The 21,173-nt window shown below is 46.1% G+C and overlaps 1 protein-coding gene and 1 long non-coding RNA gene across 3 annotated transcripts in view; both read right to left on the minus strand.

Annotated features, from left to right (window-relative positions):
- Positions 1 to 11,454: 11,454 nt before the first annotated feature.
- Positions 11,455 to 14,418, minus strand: LOC140718461 (uncharacterized). The gene is made up of 2 exons (XR_012096694.1): positions 13,388 to 14,418; positions 11,455 to 13,317 (listed from the first exon to the last, which is right to left on the minus strand). It is a non-coding gene; the product is annotated as an uncharacterized lncRNA (long non-coding RNA).
- A 4-nt stretch (positions 14,419 to 14,422) lies between these two features.
- Positions 14,423 to 21,173, minus strand: part of h6pd (hexose-6-phosphate dehydrogenase (glucose 1-dehydrogenase)) — a 58,200-nt gene continuing 51,449 nt past the window's right edge. For both annotated transcript variants that reach the window (XM_073032267.1, XM_073032265.1), the window contains exon 5: positions 14,423 to 19,515. In XM_073032267.1, coding sequence (XP_072888368.1) covers positions 18,152 to 19,515 — 1,364 coding nt within the window. In that variant the 3' untranslated portion in view covers positions 14,423 to 18,151. The remainder of the gene's footprint in view (positions 19,516 to 21,173) is intronic.

Below are 21,173 nucleotides of genomic sequence, written 5' to 3' on the forward strand. Positions count from 1 at the left end.
TCTTTCATAATAGATGTTGTCTTCTTGGGGCAGTGCCTCCTGGTGATACCACCATTGGTGGGGAGAGACATACCCATGATGTATTGGGTCGAGTCTACTGCTTTCTGCAGCTTCTTAACTTCCTGTGCATTCGAATTGCCGATACAACCAGTCAGGATACTTTCAACAGTAGATCTGTAGAAGTTTGTTGGAGTGTTCGGTGACCAGCTGAACCTCCTTGATCTTCTCAGAAAGTAAGGATGCTAATGTACCTTCCTTGTGGTTGCATCCATGTGCTGGGCCCAGGACAGGTTATCCAATATGTCCCTCTTCTTCTTCGGCCCGTAGCTCCCATCGCTGACCTCCCATCTCTATCATCCGCAAAGTCTACGGTATGGTTGGAGTTCATCAATGTTTCTGTAATCCATTGTATCCACTGTTATGAATGTACCACAGCTCTGAGGGGCCGAAGGGTGCGGGGGTAGCCCCCTCCTTTGTGAGAATCGCAAGATCACTATTGAGTCAATTCAGGAGACCCAGGAAATGAGAGAAAGACATGCAGAATCCACAAAAGGGTTAGAATGTGTCCTGGCCTCCAAAAGGCGGACCCATTGATACCGGCTATTGTCTCTTGGAGATGGACTTGTGTATTGCATCCTGGACGATGCAATCAAAGCCCCAGGCAATGAACGGAGGGGGAGGTTGGTGGAGGGATTGCATCATCCCAACCTGATTGACACCTGAGACCCTGTGAGTCAGGATAAAAAGAGGGTCTGTGGGAACAGCCCCTCAGACGTACCAGAAGAAACGCTAGCGATCCTGTAATAGCGAAAGCCGGTGGAAGGCCACGTGCGTCCGCTTCCATTTGCCCGGAATCGGTGACCTTTGCCACGGAAAAAACGGTTTTTAGCTAACAACAGGAAACTCAACTCTCAACGACTCTCGAAGGATTGACATCATAAACAGAATGGGCAAGTTTTAACCCGTCTCTCTCTCTCTCCAACAATTGCCACACAGGGTCCCCATCGGCTGTAGCCTGTATGAACTGAACGAACTATATATTTCCATCGGACAATTCATTATCCCCTAGACAACGATACAGCTTATTTCTTATTGATTATTATTATACCCATGCTTTTAGATTTAGTATTGATGACGTATATTATCTGTGTGTTTGCATTGATATTATTTTTGTGTATTTCTATCAATAAATACTGTTAAAAATAGTACCATCAGACTTCAACGGACCTCTCTATCTTTGCTGGTAAGTGACCCAGTTACGGGGTACGTAACACCCACTATACAGGGGATTTGCCTCTTCAGCTTCACCAGAGCCCCACCTTACCCGTTTCCACCTCTCACGATGGGGATGTAGGGTTGGACTTTGAGAGACACGTCCAATATATTAACACCCAGGAACTTAAAGCTGCTGATGCTCTCAAAGTTCAAGGTAAATTTTATAACCAAAGTACACATATCTCACCATATACAACATTGAGACTCATTTTCCTCTGGGCATACTCCATCATAATAATCCTCCATCAATTCACTGGTGTAATCTGGCATGTGTTCACCCCGCTTTCCCTTCCTAGAGTCAACAATCAGCTCTTAAGTTTAACTGATGTTAACTGAGAAGTTGTTGTCGCCCTGTCACTCATCCAGGTGACCTATTTCACTAAACACAAGAGATTCTGCAGAAGCTGGAAATCCAGAGCAACGTACAAAATGCTGGAGGAACTCAGCAGGTCAGGCAGCGTCCATGAAGAGGGACAAACAGGCCAAAACTCTTCATCAGGACTGGAAAGGATGGGGGCAGAACTAAAATAGGAAGGTGGGGGGAGGGGGAGAAGGACAAGCTGGCGGGTGCTGGGTGAGACCAGATGGTGGGGAAGAGGGGCGAAATGTGAAACTGGAAGGTGATAGGTGGAAGAGGTGATGGGTCTGAAGGAGGAATCTGACGGAGAGGAGAGTGGACCGTGGAAGAAAGGGAAGGCAGAGAGGCACCAGAAGATGATGGGCAAGTGAGGAGAGAGGTAAGAGGGGAACCAAAATGTGGAATGGAAAAAGAGAGAAGGGGAAGGGGATAAGAAATTACCGTAAGTTAGAGAAATCGATATTCATTTCCTCAGGCTGGAGGTTACCAAGATGAATACGTTGACTTATCGCCACTTGTGATCCATCCAACAATGGCGGGATTGTTGATGACTTTCTGTGAAGCAATGGGCAAACTTCTTCATCGTTCATAAGGTTTTGAGTTTAAGCTGAAAAAAATTAAAGTATTTTCTTTGATGTCTTTTACATGAATACTTTAATTGCAGGAATCACCCCACAGTTAGTAGTTTAAGTCAGGGGAAAGTTAGTCTTCTCCATTCATTTGGAGACATGCCCACCTTCGAAGAGGCCAGTGCAGCAGTTAGTGCTGATGCATCACAGCTCCAGAGTTCCACGCTCGATCCCAATCTCTGGCGCTCTCTGTGTAGAGTCCCCACGTTCTCTCTGTGACCTCCGCGTTTTATGTCTGGTGCTCCCACATTTGGGCTGGTAGGCTAATTTGTTCCTGTAAAAGACCCCTAACACAGGTGGGTGGAGGGAGCATCAGGGGAGTTGAGGGCACCTGAAACAGAATAGGTTGTAGGTGACTAAGTGGATTGATAGGAATGTACCACAAGCCTGCATATTCTTGATGGGCTGAACGGCCTCATTATATGTGAACATAGAACATTACAGCACAGAATAGGCCCTTTGGCCAACAATGTTGTTTCCACTTTTAAACCTACTTTGAGAACAATCTAACCCTTCCCTTCCACATAGACTTTAACCTCAGTGGCCATTTTATTACATACCCCTATACATTCTCGCAAATACCTAATCAGCCAGTAGTGTGGCAGCAATTCAATACATAAAAGCATGCAGGCATGGTCAAGAGGTTCAGCTGTTGTTCAGAACTAACATCAGAATGAGGAAGAAATGTGACCTAAGTGACTTTGACAGTGGAATGATTGTTGGTGCCAGATGGGGTGGTTTGAGTATCTCAGAAACTGCTGATCTCCTGGGATTTACACACACAACAGTCTCTACAATTTATAGAGAATGGTGCAAACAACAAAAAACATCCATTGAGCGACAGTTCTGTGTATGAAAATACCTCGTTAATGAGAGAGGTCAGAGGAGAATGGCCAGAGTGGTTCAAGCTGACAGGAAGGTGACAGTAACTCAAATAACCACACGTTACAACAGTGGTGTGCAGAAGAGCATCTCTGAATGCACAATGTTCAACTTTGAAGTGGATGGGCTACAGCAGCACAAGACCATGAACGTACACTCAGTGGCCACTTTATTAGGTACAGGAGGTAGAGTATCTAATAAAGTGGCCACTGTGTATATCTCCAACTGTTGGATGTGGTTCAGTTGGACACTCTCACGCCTTAGAGCAGATTGTGTCTAAATTGTTCCCTTGGACCTGGGGTGTATGCAGAAGAAATTCACAAGGATGCTGTGTTGGACTAGAGGGCCTGAGTTTCAGGGAAAGTTCGGCCACCCCACACCTTTATTCCCTGGAGCACAAAAGAATGATGGGTGGCCTCAAAGAAGTTTATTAAATCACAAGGGGATTGGATAAGGTGGACAACCATAATCATTTCCTAGAAACCTACAGAATGCTGAAAGACTTTGATAGAGTGGATGTGGAGAGGATGTTTCCTGTGGTGGGGGGAGTCTAAGACCAGAGGCTACAATAGGCCATCCATTTTGAACAGAGATGAGGAGGAATTTCTTTAGCCAGAGGGTGGTGAATCTGTGGAATTCATTGCCACCGGCAGCTGTGGAGGCCAAGTCATTGGGTATATTTAAAGCAGATGTCAATAGGTTCTTGATTAGTTAGGGCATCAAAGGAGGGCAGGCAGGAAAATGGGGTTGAGGGGAATAATTAATCAGCCATGATGGAATAGCAGAGCAGACAATGGGCTGAATGGTCTAATTCTGCTGCTATATCTTATGGTCTTTTCCTGAGGGCTGGGGAGTCCAAATCTAGAGAGTACTGACAGAAGACAAGAGGAGAGAGATTTTAAAAAGAGACTTGAGAGTTAACTTCTTTACACAGAGAAGTTACTAAGTACCTGGAATGAGCTGCTGGTGGAAATGGCCGAGGTGGGTACAATTATAATGCTTAAGAGGCATTTTGATAGGTACATGGGGGAGATGGGATTGGAGGGTTATGGGCTGAATGCAAGTAACAGGGATTATCAGGGGGGGGGAAATGACATTTGCTAGCATGGACCAGATGGGCTGAAGGGCCTCTGTTTCTGTGCCATATTTCTCTATGACCCTATTTAAGAACAAGGATCACAGAGAAACACCATCACCCACAGCTTCCCCTCTAAGTCACAAACATCATGCAAGTACATCATTCTTCCCTCATCATCTCTGGTTCGAAGGCCTGGAACTTCCTTCCTAACAGCAATGTGGGTCTCACTTCTCCTTCCCTGTTCATCTTCCTCCTTTTTCTCTTCCTCCTTGAGGCGCCCTCCACATCGACAATCCACTTTTTTGACCTTTTACATGTACAATATTAGGAATTTGCTGTGGCGTATTGGTCAGGGTGCGACATGTCACAAAAAAACAACATTCAACACTTGCAAAGAATTTTAAAAATATAAACAATTAAGTTAGAAGTTAAGGTGTGGATATGGAATAAAATGTGCATAAATATATAAATACCAGCATGCATTTACAACGTAAACAGCTTTGTAAAAAGTCATTTGAAGTGTTTACTGTGCCAGAGGTAATAGATAGAGGGGGTCATGGGGGATAAATGGTTGATCAATTAGATTATTGTGAAACGTGATTGATATTTTATGAAATGCAACATCCTAATGCCACGAAGCAACAGATTTTACAATTTATCAGAATCAGAATCAAATTAAATGGTAGTCTTGGGGGTGGGGGTACTGGGGTGGATGGTGGGTGGAGGTACGTCTCCACTAAAGCGGGTGTAAGACCCTCCTTCCCTCCGCTATCCTGCAGGTCACCCTTGGGCAAGTGCACCACCTGCCAAAAGCCCTCCCCAGTCAGGGTCACGTGAAGCCAGGGGAGCAGGTGGCGGATGGTCGTACGAGCAGCCGGTGCAGATCACAAGCCCTGGGTATGTGGTCACCCGATTTGTAAAGACACAGCCCAGAAGGAGGCAATGGCAAACCACTTCTGTAGAAATATTTGCCAGGAACAATCATAGAGAAAAGAAAAAGAACAACAGAGTGAAGGGGGTCTTCCCCACGGGCAGATGAGAGACAGCTGAAAGACCACGATCACACGACACGGTACATAATGCTGAATATGGTGATGACAGTGACAGTAAACCCGATTCTGAGACGCAGCTGAGATTAGGTACAGCGGACACTAGAACGGGAATAAGCTGGATACCAGAGGAAGAATTCCTGGTGACTGCGAGTGGAGGGCCACAGGAAAAATCCAAACCCAACAACAAGAAACTTCAAGGCTTCACCTACTAAAGGTAAAAGTTTTTTGTTTTAATTTATTTGAAACCATGGCTTATTATTATTATTCCTCTCCGTTGTGGCAAATCAGGCAGCATCCTTGCAGTTTCGTTAGCATTCTGTCTGTTTTTTTTAAACGAGGCTGGCTGGATTTGAACCAAGGCCCATTCACCTTAAAGGCCAGGCCACGAGGAGGACGAAGAGACTCTTTACAGATGACGTCAGATTGGAACTCAGAAGTCCGACGCCATGAGCTGTAATAGCGTTAGGGTACCGTGGCACCCACAGGTCAGTGGGATTCAGGTTCAGATTCATTTGTTCATCACGAGTACGTCCAAACATACAGTGAAATATGTTAACAACCAACACAAGCTAACCACGCACTAGAGCAGGGGCTACCAACCTGGGGTCCACGGACCCTGCGGTTAAAGGTCAGGGTTCATAGCATTAAAAAGGTTGGGAACCCCTGCTTCAGGGGCAGCCCACAAGTGTTACCACACATTCCGGTGCCAACATACCGTGCCCACAGCGCTTGGCAGAGCACAATACAACAAGCAACAAAACAACAACAAAACAAGCCCCTTCTACACACACTCACACACTCTCACACACACTCACACACACACTCACACACACGCATACACACACTCACACACACACTCACAAACACGCTCACACACACGTACACACACGCTCACACACACGCTCACACACACACACACTCACACTCACACACTCACTCACTCACTCACACTCCTCCAACCCCCAAGGCAGGCCGACTTTGGCCTTCAACCTCCAGAGGGCCCGTCGATTCACAGACTTTGGGCCTTTGACTTCCCCAGTGGACACGCAAACTCAGCCTTCCACAGACTTCCAATCGACCCCAGGACTCGCTGGTGACCACCCTGGATGCGTGTCCAGTGGCCGTGGGGATGGCCAGTGAAAGAGTTGAGACCCGGTCATCAGAATTAGCATGGCCTCGAGCTTACCGAGGAGGGGTAGTCCGTCCTTACAGAGGGAGGGGAGCGAGCCAGGAATGGGATTGCCAACTGAAGACAACAAAGGCAGGGGCGAGGGTCTAGCAGACGAGCCGAGCAGGCATGCGTCTGTCATTCAGGCTCATCGTTCATCCGCACCGGCGAGTCCTGAGGTCGATACCAAAGATCGAACGGAAGTCTGGAGGTCGAGGGCCCGTCAACCAGAGCCCTGAGTCTGATCATCTCTGCGAGTCCACTGGTAAAATCGAAAGGCCAACATCTGCGACTCCGTGAGTCTCTGGAGGTTGAAGATGCCCTGCCCTGTGCTGCAGGACTGTGTATGTGTGAGGGTGGCTGGTGAGTGGGAGGGAGGAACAGGGTCTCTTTTGTTGTTTATGGTGTTCTGTAAAGTTTTGAGGGTATTCTATGTTGGCACCAGAATCTGTGGTGAAACAAACAGGTTGTCAGGTTGTGTTGGTTGTAATACATTTCACTCTATGTACACGTAATAAAAAAAATCTGAATCACTGAGGCTTCCTGCCTTCCACACTCTAATCCTGAAACTGGGCCTTCATCCGAAATATTGACTATCGCTCCCTCCTCACAGATGCTGCCTGACCCGCTGAGTTCCACCAGTGGATTTTGTTTGTTAAAGAAATTTGTTAAGCCATTGGCAGTGATATGTTTATACTCTTCCCCTTTTGTTAACAGTTATTTTTGGTGCTGCAATATTTGAATAAGTAATTGGGGAGCTCAGCATTCTTACTCCTGGGAAAGTCTAAAATGAGTGCTTACATTATTCATGTTTCAGTGACAACCAGAAATATAGGGATAAACATTTAATCTCCTTGGTGCCGAAAAGCGTCTCCTGGGCTCCCTGCCAACGCCGGCCAGTCAATTCCTGGAGTGATACTGCCACCTGCTGGCAGACATTTAAACAGAAACAAAGACACCAAAGTTTCCCTTCACCTTCACGGAGAGTCGATTTAGATAGATAATTCATTGATCCCAAAGGAAATTACAGTGCCACAATAACATTACAAGTACAAAAATATACAAACATTATAAGTAAGAAAGAATTTAAAAAAAGTTACCTCAAACAGTCTAGCAGGAAGGGGTTATCACTTCCCCGGCTATAGGTTGACTCATCATCGAGCCTAATGGCTGAGGGTAAGATGACCTCATATGGGGCTCTTTGGAGCAGCACAGTCGTCTCAGTCTATTACTAAAAGTTTTCCTCTGTTCAGCCAAGATGGCATGCAGAGAGTGAGAAACATTGTCCAGAATTGCCAGGATTTTCCGTAGGGTCCTTTGTTCTACCACAGCCTCCAGTGTGTCCAGTTTGACTCCTACAACAGAGCCAGCCTTTCTAATCAGTTTATTGAGCCTGCTGGCATCACCCGTGTTGATGCCATTACCTCAGTAGAAGGTTGTACTGGTGACAACAGGCTGGTAGAACATGTGAAAGAGAGGCCTGCACACTCCACAGGACCTCAGTCTCCTCAGGAAGTAGAGGCGACTCTGGCCCTTCTTGTACACAGCCTCTCTGTTGGTGCTCCACTCAAGTGTGACATCCAGGTGCAGCCCCAGGTACTTGTAGGTCCTCACCACATCCACATCCTCACCACATCCACGTCCTCACCATCAGGGAGTAATGCGGGCTCAGTCTTCCTAAAGTCCATCACCACCTCCTTTGTCTTACTGATGTTGACAAGTATCACCATGCTTCTGGTGCCAACATAGCATGCCCACAGCTTACTAACCCTCACCTGTACATCTTTGAAATGTGGGAGGAAACCTGAGCATCTGGAGAAAAGCCACAGGGTCACGGGGAGAATGTACAAACTCCTTGCAAACAGTGGTGGGACGCTAGCACTGTAAAAGAGGTGGGGGCGTGGCACTGTTGATCAGAGATAGCGTCACGGCTGCAGAAAAGGTGGACGCCATGGAGGGATTGTCTACGGAGTCTCTGTGGGTGGAGGTTAGGAACAGGAAGGGGTCAATAACTTTACTGGGTGTTTTTTATAGGCCGCCTAATAGTAACAGGGATATCGAGGAGCAGATAGGGAAACATATCCTGTAAAGGTGTAATAATAGCAGAGTTGTCGTGATGGGAGATTTTAATTTCCCAAATATTGATTGGCATCTTCCTGGAGTGAGGGGTTTAAATGGGGTGGAGTTTGTTAGGTGTGTTCAGGAAGGTTTCTTGACACAGTCTGTAGATAAGCCTACAAGAGGAGAGGCTGTACTTGATTTGGTATTGGGAAATGAACCTGGTCAGGTGTCAGATCTCTCAGTGGGAGAGCATTTTGGAGATAGTGATCATAATTCTATCTCCTTTACAATAGCATTGGAGAGAGATAGGAACAGACAAGTTAGAAAAGCGTTTAATTGGAGTAAGGGGAATTATGAGGCTATCAGGCAGGAAATTGGAGGCTTAAATTGGAAACAGATGTTCTCAGGGAAAAGTAAGGAAGAAATGTGGCAAATATTCAGGGGATATTTGTGTAGAGCTCTGTACAGGTACGTTCCGATGAGACAGGGAAGTTATGGTAGGGTACAGGAACTGTGGTGTACAAAGGCTGTAATAAATATAGTCAAGAAGTAAGGAAAAGATTCAGAGAGTTAGGTAATGTTAGATATCTAGAAGATTATAAGGCTACTAGGAAGGAGCTTAAGAAGGAAATTAGGAGAGTCAGAAGGGACCATGAGAGGGCCTTGGCAGTCAAAATTAAGGAAAACCCCAAGACATTCTACAAGTATGTGAAGAGCAAGAGGATAAGACGTGAAAGAATAGCACCTATCAAATGTGACAGTGGGAAACTGTGTGTATGGAACTGGAGGAAATAGCAGAGGTACTTAATGAATAGTTTACTTCAGTATTCACTACGGAAAAGGATCTTGGTGATTGTAGTGATGACTTGCAGCAGACTGAAAAGATTGAGCATGTAGATATTAAGAAAGAGGATGTGCTGGAGCTTTTGGAAAGCATCAAGTTGGATAAATCACCGGGATCGGACGAAATGTACCCCAGGCTACTGTGGGAGGCAAGGGAGTAGATTGCTGAGCCTCTGGCGATGATCTTTGCATCGTCAATGGGGACGGAAGAGGTTCCGGAGGATTGGAGGGTTGCGGATGTTGTTCCTTTATTCAAGAAAGGGAGTAGAGATAGCCCAGGAAATTATAGACCAGTGAATCTTACCTCAGTGGTTGGTAAAATGATGGAGAAGATCCTGAGAGGCAGGATTTATGAACATTTGGAGAGGTATGATTTACAAGGATGTTGCCTGGATTGGGGAGTATGCCTTATGAGAACAGGTTGAGTAAACTCAGCCATTTCTCCTTGGAGCGATGGAGGATGAGAGGTGACTTATTGAGGTGTACAAGATGATGAGAGGCATTGATCGTGTGGATAGTCGGAGGCTTTTTCCCGGGGCTGAAATGGTTGCCACAAGAGGACACAGGTTTAAGGGGCTGGGGAGTAGGTACAGAGGAGATGTCAGGGGTAAGTTTTTTTACTCAGAGTGGTGAGTGCGTGGAATGGGCTGCCGGCAAAGGTGGTGGAGGCGGATACAATAGAGTCTTTTAAGAGACTTTTAGATGGGTACATGGAGCTTAGTAAAATAGAGGGCTATAGGCAAGTCTAGTAATTTCTAAGGTAGGGACGTGTTCGGCACGACTTTGTGGACCGAAGGGCCTGTATTGTGCTGTAGGTTTTCTATGTCGATGTTTCTATGTCCCATTGAGACTGCTCTGGTCAAATTGTGACCAACATTACTCAGAGTTTTTACACTCTCCATATTCTCTTCAACTTTCCACAGACCTTACTGCTCATCAGAACACCTGAGACATGACCCCAATCACTACCTCAGTCTAGAAACCCTGACACACGGCCCTAACTGCTAACTCAGTATGGAAACCCTGAGAGATGACACCATCACTACCCCAACATAGGAACCCTGACACACGGCCCTAATCACTACCTCAGTACAGAAAAGACACAATCCCCATCACTACCTCAGGAAACCCTCCAGTGACAGGGAAGGCACTCTGTCTCTGTACCGACAACACCCGAGGTCAGGATTGAACCCAGCTCCCTGGCGCTGTGAGACAATGGCTCTACTCACTACACCACAGTGCCACCTGTGACACTATGTGTTGCAAAGACGGCTGAAAAGTTTGAAGGTGAGAGAATAAGGCTTCAAAATGGATGCTCTATGCTGAAATTTAGTTTCTAGTTGATAACAATCAATATGCCAAATTTGTGGGACGTCATCCCATATCGACAACAGCTTACAATATACACTCAGTGGCCACTTCATTGGTACAGGGTATCTTAATAGGTACGTTCATGGTCTTCTGCGGCTGTAGCCCGTCCACTTCAAGATCGACATGTTGTGCGCTCACAGATGCTCTTCTGCACACCACTGTTGTAACTTGTGGTTATTTGAGTTACTGACACCTTCCTGTCAGCTTGAACCAGTCTGGCCATTCTCCTCTGACCTCTCCCATTAACAAGTCATTTCTGCCCACAGAACTGCCACTCACTGGATTGTTTTCTTGTTTTTTGCACCATTTTCTGTAAATTCTATAGACTGGTGTGTGTGAAAACCCCAGGAGATCAGCAATTTCTGAGATACTCAAACCACCCCATCTGGCACCAACAATCATTCCTCGGTCAAAGTCACTTGGATCACATTTCTTCCCCGGGCTGATGTTCGGTCTGCACAACTACAGAACCTTTTGACCTTGTCTGTGTCCTTTTATTCATTGAGTTGCTGCCACATGATTGGCTGATTAGATATCTGCATTAATGAATAAGGTACTGGTGTACCTAATAAAGTGGCCACTGAGTGCATGGGAACTTGGGACTCTGAATGTTAGATTCTGTTTACTAGGCAAGTGATCATGGAATGTTCTGTTGGAAACAAGATCAGGAAAATTCCCATTCCTCAAAATCGACCATTCACTACCTCTGTGCACAATCAAATTTCCAAAACTGAAAATGGCTTTAAAATAACAGCTTTATTAAATCTTTATTTTGCCCTGATTAAGATGCATTCAATTATACCAGTTCTCATTATACAAAAACAATCTGAAAAGACTTCTTAAAAAAAAACCCAGTTGAAAAAATAGATTTTCGCAGATTAGTGCAATTCAATGGCAAGAAACATTTGCTGAAAAAAATGCCCATTTTGATTTTTAGCCACCATTTAAAGAACATAGTAGGACAGACAATAAAAAGCAAAATTCATCCTCTCAATACAAATGGAGAGTGTGTAGAGAGTCATTTCATATCTCTAAAAGAATACAGTGTTGTCAAAAACAGTTAAGAGTATTATCTTGATGGGCTGGCATTTTGTTCTCCACTTCGGCATTTTTGACACTGTCCCCCTTCACCTCAAAGACGCCCCACCTTCAACGTGTGTGCTCTCCACCTCCACGTCAGCCGTCAGGGCTGTCTGAGGCTGTATTGTCACCTCCCCTCAACGTATGGGCATCATCTAACTCTATCAGCACGGTAGCACAGTGGTTACCATGACGTTTTACTGCGCCAGAAACCTGGCTACAATTCCTGCCGCTAAGGAGTTTTATGTTCTCTCCGTGACCAGGTGCTCTGGTTTCCTCCCACAGTCCAATGACGCTCGCTTTAAAATTGGTGACATTTTAAATGGGTGTAATCGGGCTGGAAGGGCCTGTTATTGTACTGTAACACAGCAGCCCTTTGGCGGGGCAGTTCAGAGTCGACCCCATTGTTATGGGTATGGAATCCTAGGAGGTTGTTCACTTGAGACAACTTGAGTAATCCAAGCCAGTTTTTAAATCAATCCGGTGGTTTTGAGTGCATTTTTTCCTTTATATCAAATTTATGTATTGAACCCAATTAACATTTCCCCACAAGTCCTTATCATTTAGTTTAATTTTTACTTTGAGATACAACACGGTAACAGGCCTTTTGACCCTCGTGGTGCCAGTTACACCCCTGTGACCCATTAACCTACTAACCTGTGCAGCTTTGGACTGTGGGAGGAAACCGGAGCACCCGGAGGAAACCCACACGGTCGCGGGAAGAACGTACAAACTCCTTACAGGCAGTGGCGGGAACTGAACCCGGGTCACTGGCACTGTAAAGCAATGTGCCAGCTTCTACGCTACCATGCCGCCCCACATCAAGTTAATCACAAAAGGCTCTGAAGTTCACATTTTCATGATGACACCCGTAAAATCACAGGAAACAGCAACTTTGCAATGAAAATGTATTTTAGATTAAGGACCAGGTGAATCAATATCATTCAGAACCCAAATTCATGGCTTCCCACTGCATCAGTTAATATTCATGAAAATGTTTCAACCTTTGGATAAAGGTAGGGTTCAAACTCACAGTGGTGAGGTCACTGGTCCAGGTCGCTGAATTACAACTCCAGTAAATGAACAATCATGTTGAAGGCAAGATCAGGAATGGGTCAGACTGCAAAGAAGGCACATTGGTGTCTGAAACTAGCATTCATCACTTTAGGCAGAGCTATGTTTGGTCTCGAGTCAGACTGAAGCTTTGAATGGCCATTCAAAGCCATTAGAACCCGTGACTCCATAATCTTCATAAACACAAGAGATTCTGCAGTCTGTGAAAATCCTGTGTAACACAAAATGCTGGAGGAACTCAGCAGAGGTGGCAGCATCTCTGCAGAAGAATAAGCAGATGAGACCCTTCATCAGGACTGAAATGTTGACTGTGCCACCAGACCAGCTGAGTGACACATTGCGTGCATGTCACTTTCCTAGTGAATGAGGTGATGCCTTAAAAAGGCATTAAGGACCCAGGACATGCCCTCCCCTCATTGCTACCATCAGGGAGGAGGCACAGGAGCCTGAAGACACACACTCAACAATTCAGGAACAGCTTCTTCCCCTCTGCCATCAGGGAGGAGGTACAGGAGCCTGAAGACACACACTCAACAATTCAGGAACAGCTTCTTCCCCTCCGCCATTCGATTTCTGAATGGCCCATGAACACTACCTTAAAAACAGAATCAGCTTTATTATCTCAGACATACGTCATGAAATTTGTTGTTTTGCAGCAGCAGTACAGTGCAATCCATAAAATATACTACAAATTGTAATAAATATATATATTAAGAAATAAATTAGAGCAAAAAGAGTAAAAACAGCGAAACAGTAATCATGGGCTCAGTAACCTCTCTTCATGCAAAATTTATTTATTAGTTACATATTCCCATTGTAATTTATAATATTTGTATATATTGCACTATATGGCTGCTGCTAAACAACGTTGGGCCAGTGTGGTGTCACTAAAGATAATTCTTTAAAATTCAGCCCTGGATCAGTTGGCTGTAGTCTTGCCTTAGAGTAAGAAAGCTGTGAGTTTAAAGCTGAGGTAAGTGATTTGAACAGATGACCACAGGGCTCAGTAGCGTAATGCTTTCTGGCACCAGCAGTCTGGGTTCAATTCCTGTCACTGCCTGTAAGGAGTTTGTATTTACCCCTCGTGACCACACGGGTTTCCTCCGGGTCCAGAGACGTACAGGTCGGTAGGCTAATTGGTCACATGTATGTTATAGGTCAGCAGAGACCCGTTGGGCAGGAAGGGCCTGGTGCCACGTTATATCTCTAAATAAAAATAATTTTTAAAAAAATCAGCCTTGGATCATTTGGCTGCACTCTTGCCTCAAGAGTGAGAAAGCTGTAAGTTTAAATTGGAGGTAAACGACTCGAGCAGACAATTTCATCCAATACCTTTCACCGTTTAAACGGAATCTCTTTGAAAATGTGTTAAAATTGACAAAACAAGGCTGATCACTCATGATCAAATTAAACGGTAGCCTTGGGGGGGGGGGGGGGTCAGGAATGGACGGTGGGGTGGAGATACATCTCTACTAAAGGAGGTGGAAAGTGCTCCTTCACTCCGCTAGCCTACAGGTCGACCTTGGGCAAGGTGTAGTACCTGCTCTGACACCGGGGGGAGGGGGGGGGAGACAATCTCTGAAGTGTATTGAGAATGGCTGGCGTCACCCATCTTGTGAAGACACTGCCCAGAAGGAGACAATGGCAAAACATCATCGGGGGGGGGGGGGGGGGGAGTTTCCTTTCCCACAGGGAACGATCAGATTAAAAGACAGAGGGAAGATCATGATTGTCCACTTCATACAACACGGCACATAATGATGTCTTGGGAGGGGGGGGGGGGGAGAATAGCCTCCTGTATAATCTGTAGCCTTCTTTATTTGTCCTCACTTTCTCCTGTGGTTAAGCATGAGGTGGTCAGTACCACCCGTCAGCGCAGAGCAAATCTAAGGGACAGCTTTGTCCAGAATTTGAGCTTGCAACCTCCGGTTTGGAAAGCCGATCCTACAGTGCCAGTTTTACCCTCTAAAGTCCTTGTGGAGAGAACAGAAGGACGCATTCAGCAGTGCCATCCATTCTCCCAAACAGATACATCATCAGTTCTGCCTGGAGCACAATCCCCAGAGTGAACGGTGTTTCCTGAATTACTCAAACTCATTTATCATTCCCACTTCCCTCTCATCTATCCTGCTCCACTTCACCGTGTTAAGAATCTAGGGCAAATCAAAACCCTTGTAATTGTTGAAGAACTTTGTGATCACCTCAGTACATCCACCTTCCACAGATCTCCTAAAAGCATGCTGGCGTAACGCCCTACAGCGCGAGTGACCCAGGTTCAATTCCCGCCGCTGCCTGTAAGGAGTTTTTGTACCTTCTCCCCGTAACTACGCGAGTTTCTTCCAGGTGCTCCAGTTTCCTCCCACATTCCAATGATATATGGGTTGGAGGGTTATTTGGTCACACGTGGGTTAATATGGGTTAGGGTTAATAAGTGTGGACATGCTCTGTTGGCACCAGAAGCATGTCGACACTTGTCCTCAGACTGTGTTGGTCATCGACACAAATGACGCATTTCACAATATGCTTTAATGTTTCCACGTGCATGTGACAACTAAAGCTAATCTTTATCTTTTTTATTTTTCCGGGGGCATCGGCAAACATCTGGTTAAGAATCCTTAATACAATGTGCGGCTTAGATCCCATTCCTACAGTTTCACTGACCTCAGTGAAACTCTGCCATGGACGGTGCCAAGCCTGGCTGTGAGAGGAGGAGGGTTGGGCCTAGTGGCTAGCAATGCACCCCATAAAAACCCAGAGCTACAGAAACACCAACAGAAGCTCCAAAGACCTCACCCCTGGAAGAGGTAAGATCTTTGAAGATGGATACATCAGGGAGCAAATTGAAAGGCCGACCAGGACAGAGGGCTCCAGCAAGCTGCTGTTGGCACGGGTGATGTGACCCCAGCAAAGATTGCCCGGCACAATTTTTCCAGTCCTGCACCCATTCGGGAAAATGAGAACGTTGACAGTTGTTCAGTTTTAGCGGAAGCCAACTTGAAGACTTACCAAAACCTGACAAAATAACATGGTGACCCAAAGGTCTCTACTGAAGGCAAAGGTTGCCAGCAGAAACCTCCTGTCAAGAAGTGGGAATCCAGGTACACAGCCAAGAAAGAGGTTCTTCGGCCCATTGAGTATGTGCTGACCATCAATCACCAATTTTCCCCTTTTCATACACCAAACCAAACTTACTTTCCTAGTTCTATTCCTCTCTAATTCTACCATGTCTGTAACTTTGTAACAAGTTTGTAAATTCTTCCCATGAACAGCTTAGGTTTCCTCTGGGTGCTGTGGTTTCTGCCCACAGTCTAACGACTTATGGGTTAGTAGGTTAACTGGTCATTATAAATTGTCCTGAGATTAGGCTAGTGTTAAATAGGTGGGTTACAGGGTGGTGCGGTTTGTTGGGCTGGAAGGGCCTATTCTGCATTGAATCAAATAAATAAAAATAAATAACTGAGCTTCAGTAGGTGGTGCCTTGTTTTAAGTTTCTTGTTCTGGGTTTCGGGTCATTCCAATGCCTCACAACTCCCATTCACTGGGAATTCCTCCTTTTGTATTCGTCCTGTTCCCACTCCTGTGTCCGCTGATTCCCCATTCGTAACCCCACCACCGTGGACAGCTGTGTCTCAGAACTGGAATTACAACCGAGCCATTTGGCCCATCAAGTCTGCTCTGCCATTCTATCACAGCGGATGATGTTGGCGCTGGAAGCATACCAAAAATATGATGCATCCACACAATTCCACTGACCTTTTATCAGCAACTCTCTGCCTGACTCCTCGTCTGCACAAAGGATATGCTGACAAACATTCCAGAACCCCAGTGCATTCACGTGCTGGGTTCTACCTTTAAATACCATAAGACACCATGAAGCATTTTGGCCTACTGAGTCTGCTCCGCCATTCCATCATGGCTGATTTATTATCCCTCTCAACCCCATTCTCCTACCTTCTCCCGATAATCTTTGACACCTTTACTTATCAAGAACCTTTCAGACTCTGCTTTAAGTATACCCAATGACTTGGCCTCCACAGCCGCACGTGGCAATGAATTCCACAGATTCACCACCCTCTCGCTAAAGGAATTTCTCCTCATCTCTATTCTAAAGGGAGGACTTTCTTTTCTGAGACTGTGCCCTCTGGTCCTAGACTCCCTCACTACTGGAGACATCCTCTCCACGTCCACTCTATCCAGGCCTTTCAAAATTCTGCAGGCAAAAGTGTCATCCCACTACAGGGAAAATTTGAGATCCTCTTCACCCACAAGTCTGCAGATCTCAGGTCTGCGAACTCCTCCAGCTCAGCAGCGTTTGCATCAGGGTGAATGTTAACACGCAAAGAGCCAGCCACCTGAGAACTACTGAAACATTGTGCTTCAATGGTCACAATCAAGATATAGCTGCCAAAATTATAGTGAAATATCTTCATCAACACACACAGGATGCTGGAGGGACTCAGATGGTTAGGCAGCATCAGTGGAGGAGGATAAATAATCGGCATTTTGGGCTGAGACCCTTCATCAGGAAAGGAAAGGGACAGAACTCTTTCTTATTCTGGCTTCTTCCCCCTTCTTTTCCAGTCCCGATAAAGGGTCTCAGCGGGTGCAGGTCTATTGGACTTGTTGGCTCTTTAGCTAAGATCAAGTTCAGTGTAGTAGCGTACACTGGGCAGATTGGGTCAGCATGGACTAGATGGGCCAAAGGGCCTATCTCTGCTCCGTGGTACTCTATGATAATGGTATGGGGAGAGAGTGGATGAAGATGAAATACATCGGTAAACTATCCAATAATCTAAAATACGGCAAAAATATTTTTAAATACATGGAGATGGTATCAGGTGGCACCAATGGAGAGTCAATGTCATCAAACAAACATTGACAATGTTTCTCTCTGCGCAGACGCTGCCTGACCTGACGAGAGTTTCCAACACCTGCACCAGACTACTCTTGTGATAAGGCTGCACAAACATTCCATTCACTTGAAGGTGGCGACATTCGAACATTTGAGAAAGGCTGTAGACTCATCCACGCTTGGCAACCAGAGAGGTTTGTGCAGTGGAGAGGACGTCCCAGCCACGGAGAGCATCAGAACCGTGTTCACCGAGATCAAGTGAACAGTGCCGTGGTGGCACCTTCATGGGTATGCAAGCATGACCAAACCAAGAATGAACCCTCAACCCTCCCAGATCACCACCACTTCACCAATCAGAGGCAATTTCCAGTAATTTCACAGCTTTACAGTCAAGTTGGACAGACAGTTATGGGACCCCAGAACCCTGGTCAACCGGAGAGAGCATCGGAATCAATGTACCAAACCAGCTCACCATCTGAGAGCTGGACGCTTGCAATGGGCCATTTCTCAGAGCTCTCCTCAACTTTTTTCATTTTGCTAACTATCGAGTGTTTGCTCTTCCCTGTTATCAAGACGGCCACATTTTTAGATTGGTTTATCACGGGAAGAGAAAGGGTCATTCTCTGGTGGGGCTTCACCGGACTCTCAGTCAACAGAACCAATTTGTCCTTCTGGGCCAGCGCCTGGCTGTTGGGAAACAAAGAGGCAGTGTGTCCGTCTGCGCCAACCCCCAGCACGACGAAATCAAAGCTTGAACCGTTGACCAACGTGATGACCTCATTGGCATAGAGGTCCGCCCCGTGGTCCTCTTCAACGCACAGCCGGCGGTTCATGTGGACGGGCATTGGGTGGATGTTCATGTACGGGATCCTGAAATGGGCCAGGAGATGGTCGTGAAGGCTCCGGAAGTTGGACTTGGCGTCGTGAAGGGGGACACAGCGCTCGTCCACCATCCAGAAGTGGGTCTGTTTCCAGGGGAAAGTGCAGTGATGGGAGGCCAGCCTCTGGAACAAAGCGACAGGGCTTGAGCCGCCTGAGACCGCAAGGTGGAACTTGCCACTCCGGCGCGCGGTGGCCTCGGCCGCCCGATGCAGATCTGCAGCCAGCCGGGCGACGAGTTCCTCGGTACCCGCCGACACCAACCTCTTCCCTCGGTAGCTCGACTCGAGGAGCTTGTAGTCACTCGCAGTCTGGTGGTCGAGGCTTGAGGGGACAATCACCACATGGTCCGGTGAAGTGAAGGACACCACCGTCCCAGCCACCGTGAAGTCCAGCTTGTTGCCATTCTGTAAGCCGCCCGGGTAAATGCGCGGGCTCTCCTGCGACAAGTCCTTTAGCAGAGGCGTCCAGAACTTCCAGGATGCCAGGAGATCCTCGGTATTGACAAACACGTCGCGCTTCGCCTGCAGGATCTGGGGGATCAGCACCGCGTATGCATCCTTTTGCGGAACTGGGGTGTAGACGTAATAGTCTGACAGAGGAAGGCCAAAGACTTGAAGGTGCGAAAACTCGGTCACCTGCTTCCAGTTTGCTGAATTCATCACCGGCTTGAACAGGTTCCTGCTGACCAAAATAGCCGGAAAATTCAAGTCTCCGTGACCCACATAAAAGATGACCTGCTTCGGCTTGCACTGACTAAATTCAGCTTTCCGCGTTGATTCACTCTGCAGGCAGAAGGCCTTATTTTTGAATAAAATTCGAGTGTAGCCCACTCGCTCATCCAGAGCTTTTCCGGCAGACAAAATGAAAGGCACACCATCCCACTGAGGACTGTCCAGGAAAATCCCAATACCTGAAAGACAGAGAGAAAACCTGCATTATCCATCTTATTCTTAATCAAGGACAGACAACATCTTTTTCCCATGGCTGAAAAGTCTAATACCAGAGAGCATGCATTTCAAGGTTCAAAGTTATTTTTATCATCAAAGTACATTTATGTCACCATATACAACCCTGAAATTCATTCTCTTGAGGGCAGACTCAATAAATCTATAGAAAAATAGCCATAACAGAATCAATGAAAGACTGCCCAACTAGGGTGTTCAACCAGAAAGCATAAGACAACAAACTGTGCAAATAAATACAAAAAGAAGAAATAATAACAATAAATATTATATTTCACTTAATATATACTTCAGTTTTCTGTGTTTACTTTCCCGTTGCTGATTGGTAGCTTGGGGTCCCAGCTGTGGAATGTGTTAGTCTTTGGGCGAGGGAATTTGAGGTCAGATGTTCTCGTTGTTTGTTTCTCTATGGGTGATCTGTTGGTTTTTGTGTGTGGTAGAGGGGTTTAGGGGTTTGATGATGTTTTTTATTGCAAGGAAGGGGGTTGAGGGTTTGGGGTTTGATGTTCCAGCTGCAGTTTTTCATGTGGACGATGTGTTAGTTTGACAATGTGTTAGTTTATTTTGTGTGAAGGTGGGTTTGGGGTTTGCGAGATTTGCTTCTTTTTCCTTCTCAGGTGTGGGGGGAGGGGTTGATGTCTTTTCCCCCCAACAACTCCCATGGTTTTCCTGTATTTCATGGCTACCTGGAGAAGCCGAATATCAGAGGTGCATACTTTGACAACAAAACAAAATGAATGAATGAATGAAAATAAGTAAGCAATAAATATCAAGAACGTGAGATGAAGAGTCATTGAACGTCAGTCCATTAGTTGTGGGAACATTTCAATGACTGGTCAAGTGAAGTCATCCCCTTTGTTTCAAGGACCTAACGGTTGATGGGTGATAACTGTTCCTGATCCTGGTGGTGTGAGGGGAGATCATTTCAAAGGAGATGTGACAGGGAGTGGTGGGTGCTTGGAATGCACTGCCTGGGATGGTGATAGAGGCAGATACATTAGGGACTTTTGAGAGACATTCAGGCAGCGACATGAATGTGAAGAAAATGGAGGGATATGAACACTGTGTAGGTAGAAGAGATGAATTCAGTTGGCCATTTGATTTCTAATTTATTTGGTTCAGCACAACACTGAGGACTGAAGGGCCTGTTCCTGTGCTGTACATAGAACATAGAAATCGACAGCACATTACAGGCCCTTCAGCCCACAATGTTGTGCCAGCCATGGAACCTACTCTAGAACCTGCCTAGAATTTCCCTACCGCATAGCCCTCTTTTTTTCAAAGCTCCATGTACCTATCTAAGATAGGTACAAAAACCTATCAAGATAGATAGGTTCTTGATTAGCCAGGGCATCAAAGGGTATGGGGTGAAAGCAGGGGAGTGGGGATGACTGGAAGAATTGGATCAGCCCATGACTGAATGGCGGAGCAGACATGATACTTCTGCTCCTATATTTTATGGTTTTATGGTCTAAGAGGCTCTTAAAAAGACCCTATTGTATTCGCTTCCACCACCACCACCGGCAGGGCATTCCACGCACCCACCGCTCTCTGCGTGAAAAACTTACCCGACATCCCGTCTGTAACTATTTCCAAGCACCTTAAA

The sequence above is a fragment of the Hemitrygon akajei genome, chromosome 29, assembly GCF_048418815.1.
Source record: "Hemitrygon akajei chromosome 29, sHemAka1.3, whole genome shotgun sequence".
Taxonomy (NCBI): Eukaryota; Metazoa; Chordata; class Chondrichthyes; order Myliobatiformes; family Dasyatidae; genus Hemitrygon; species Hemitrygon akajei.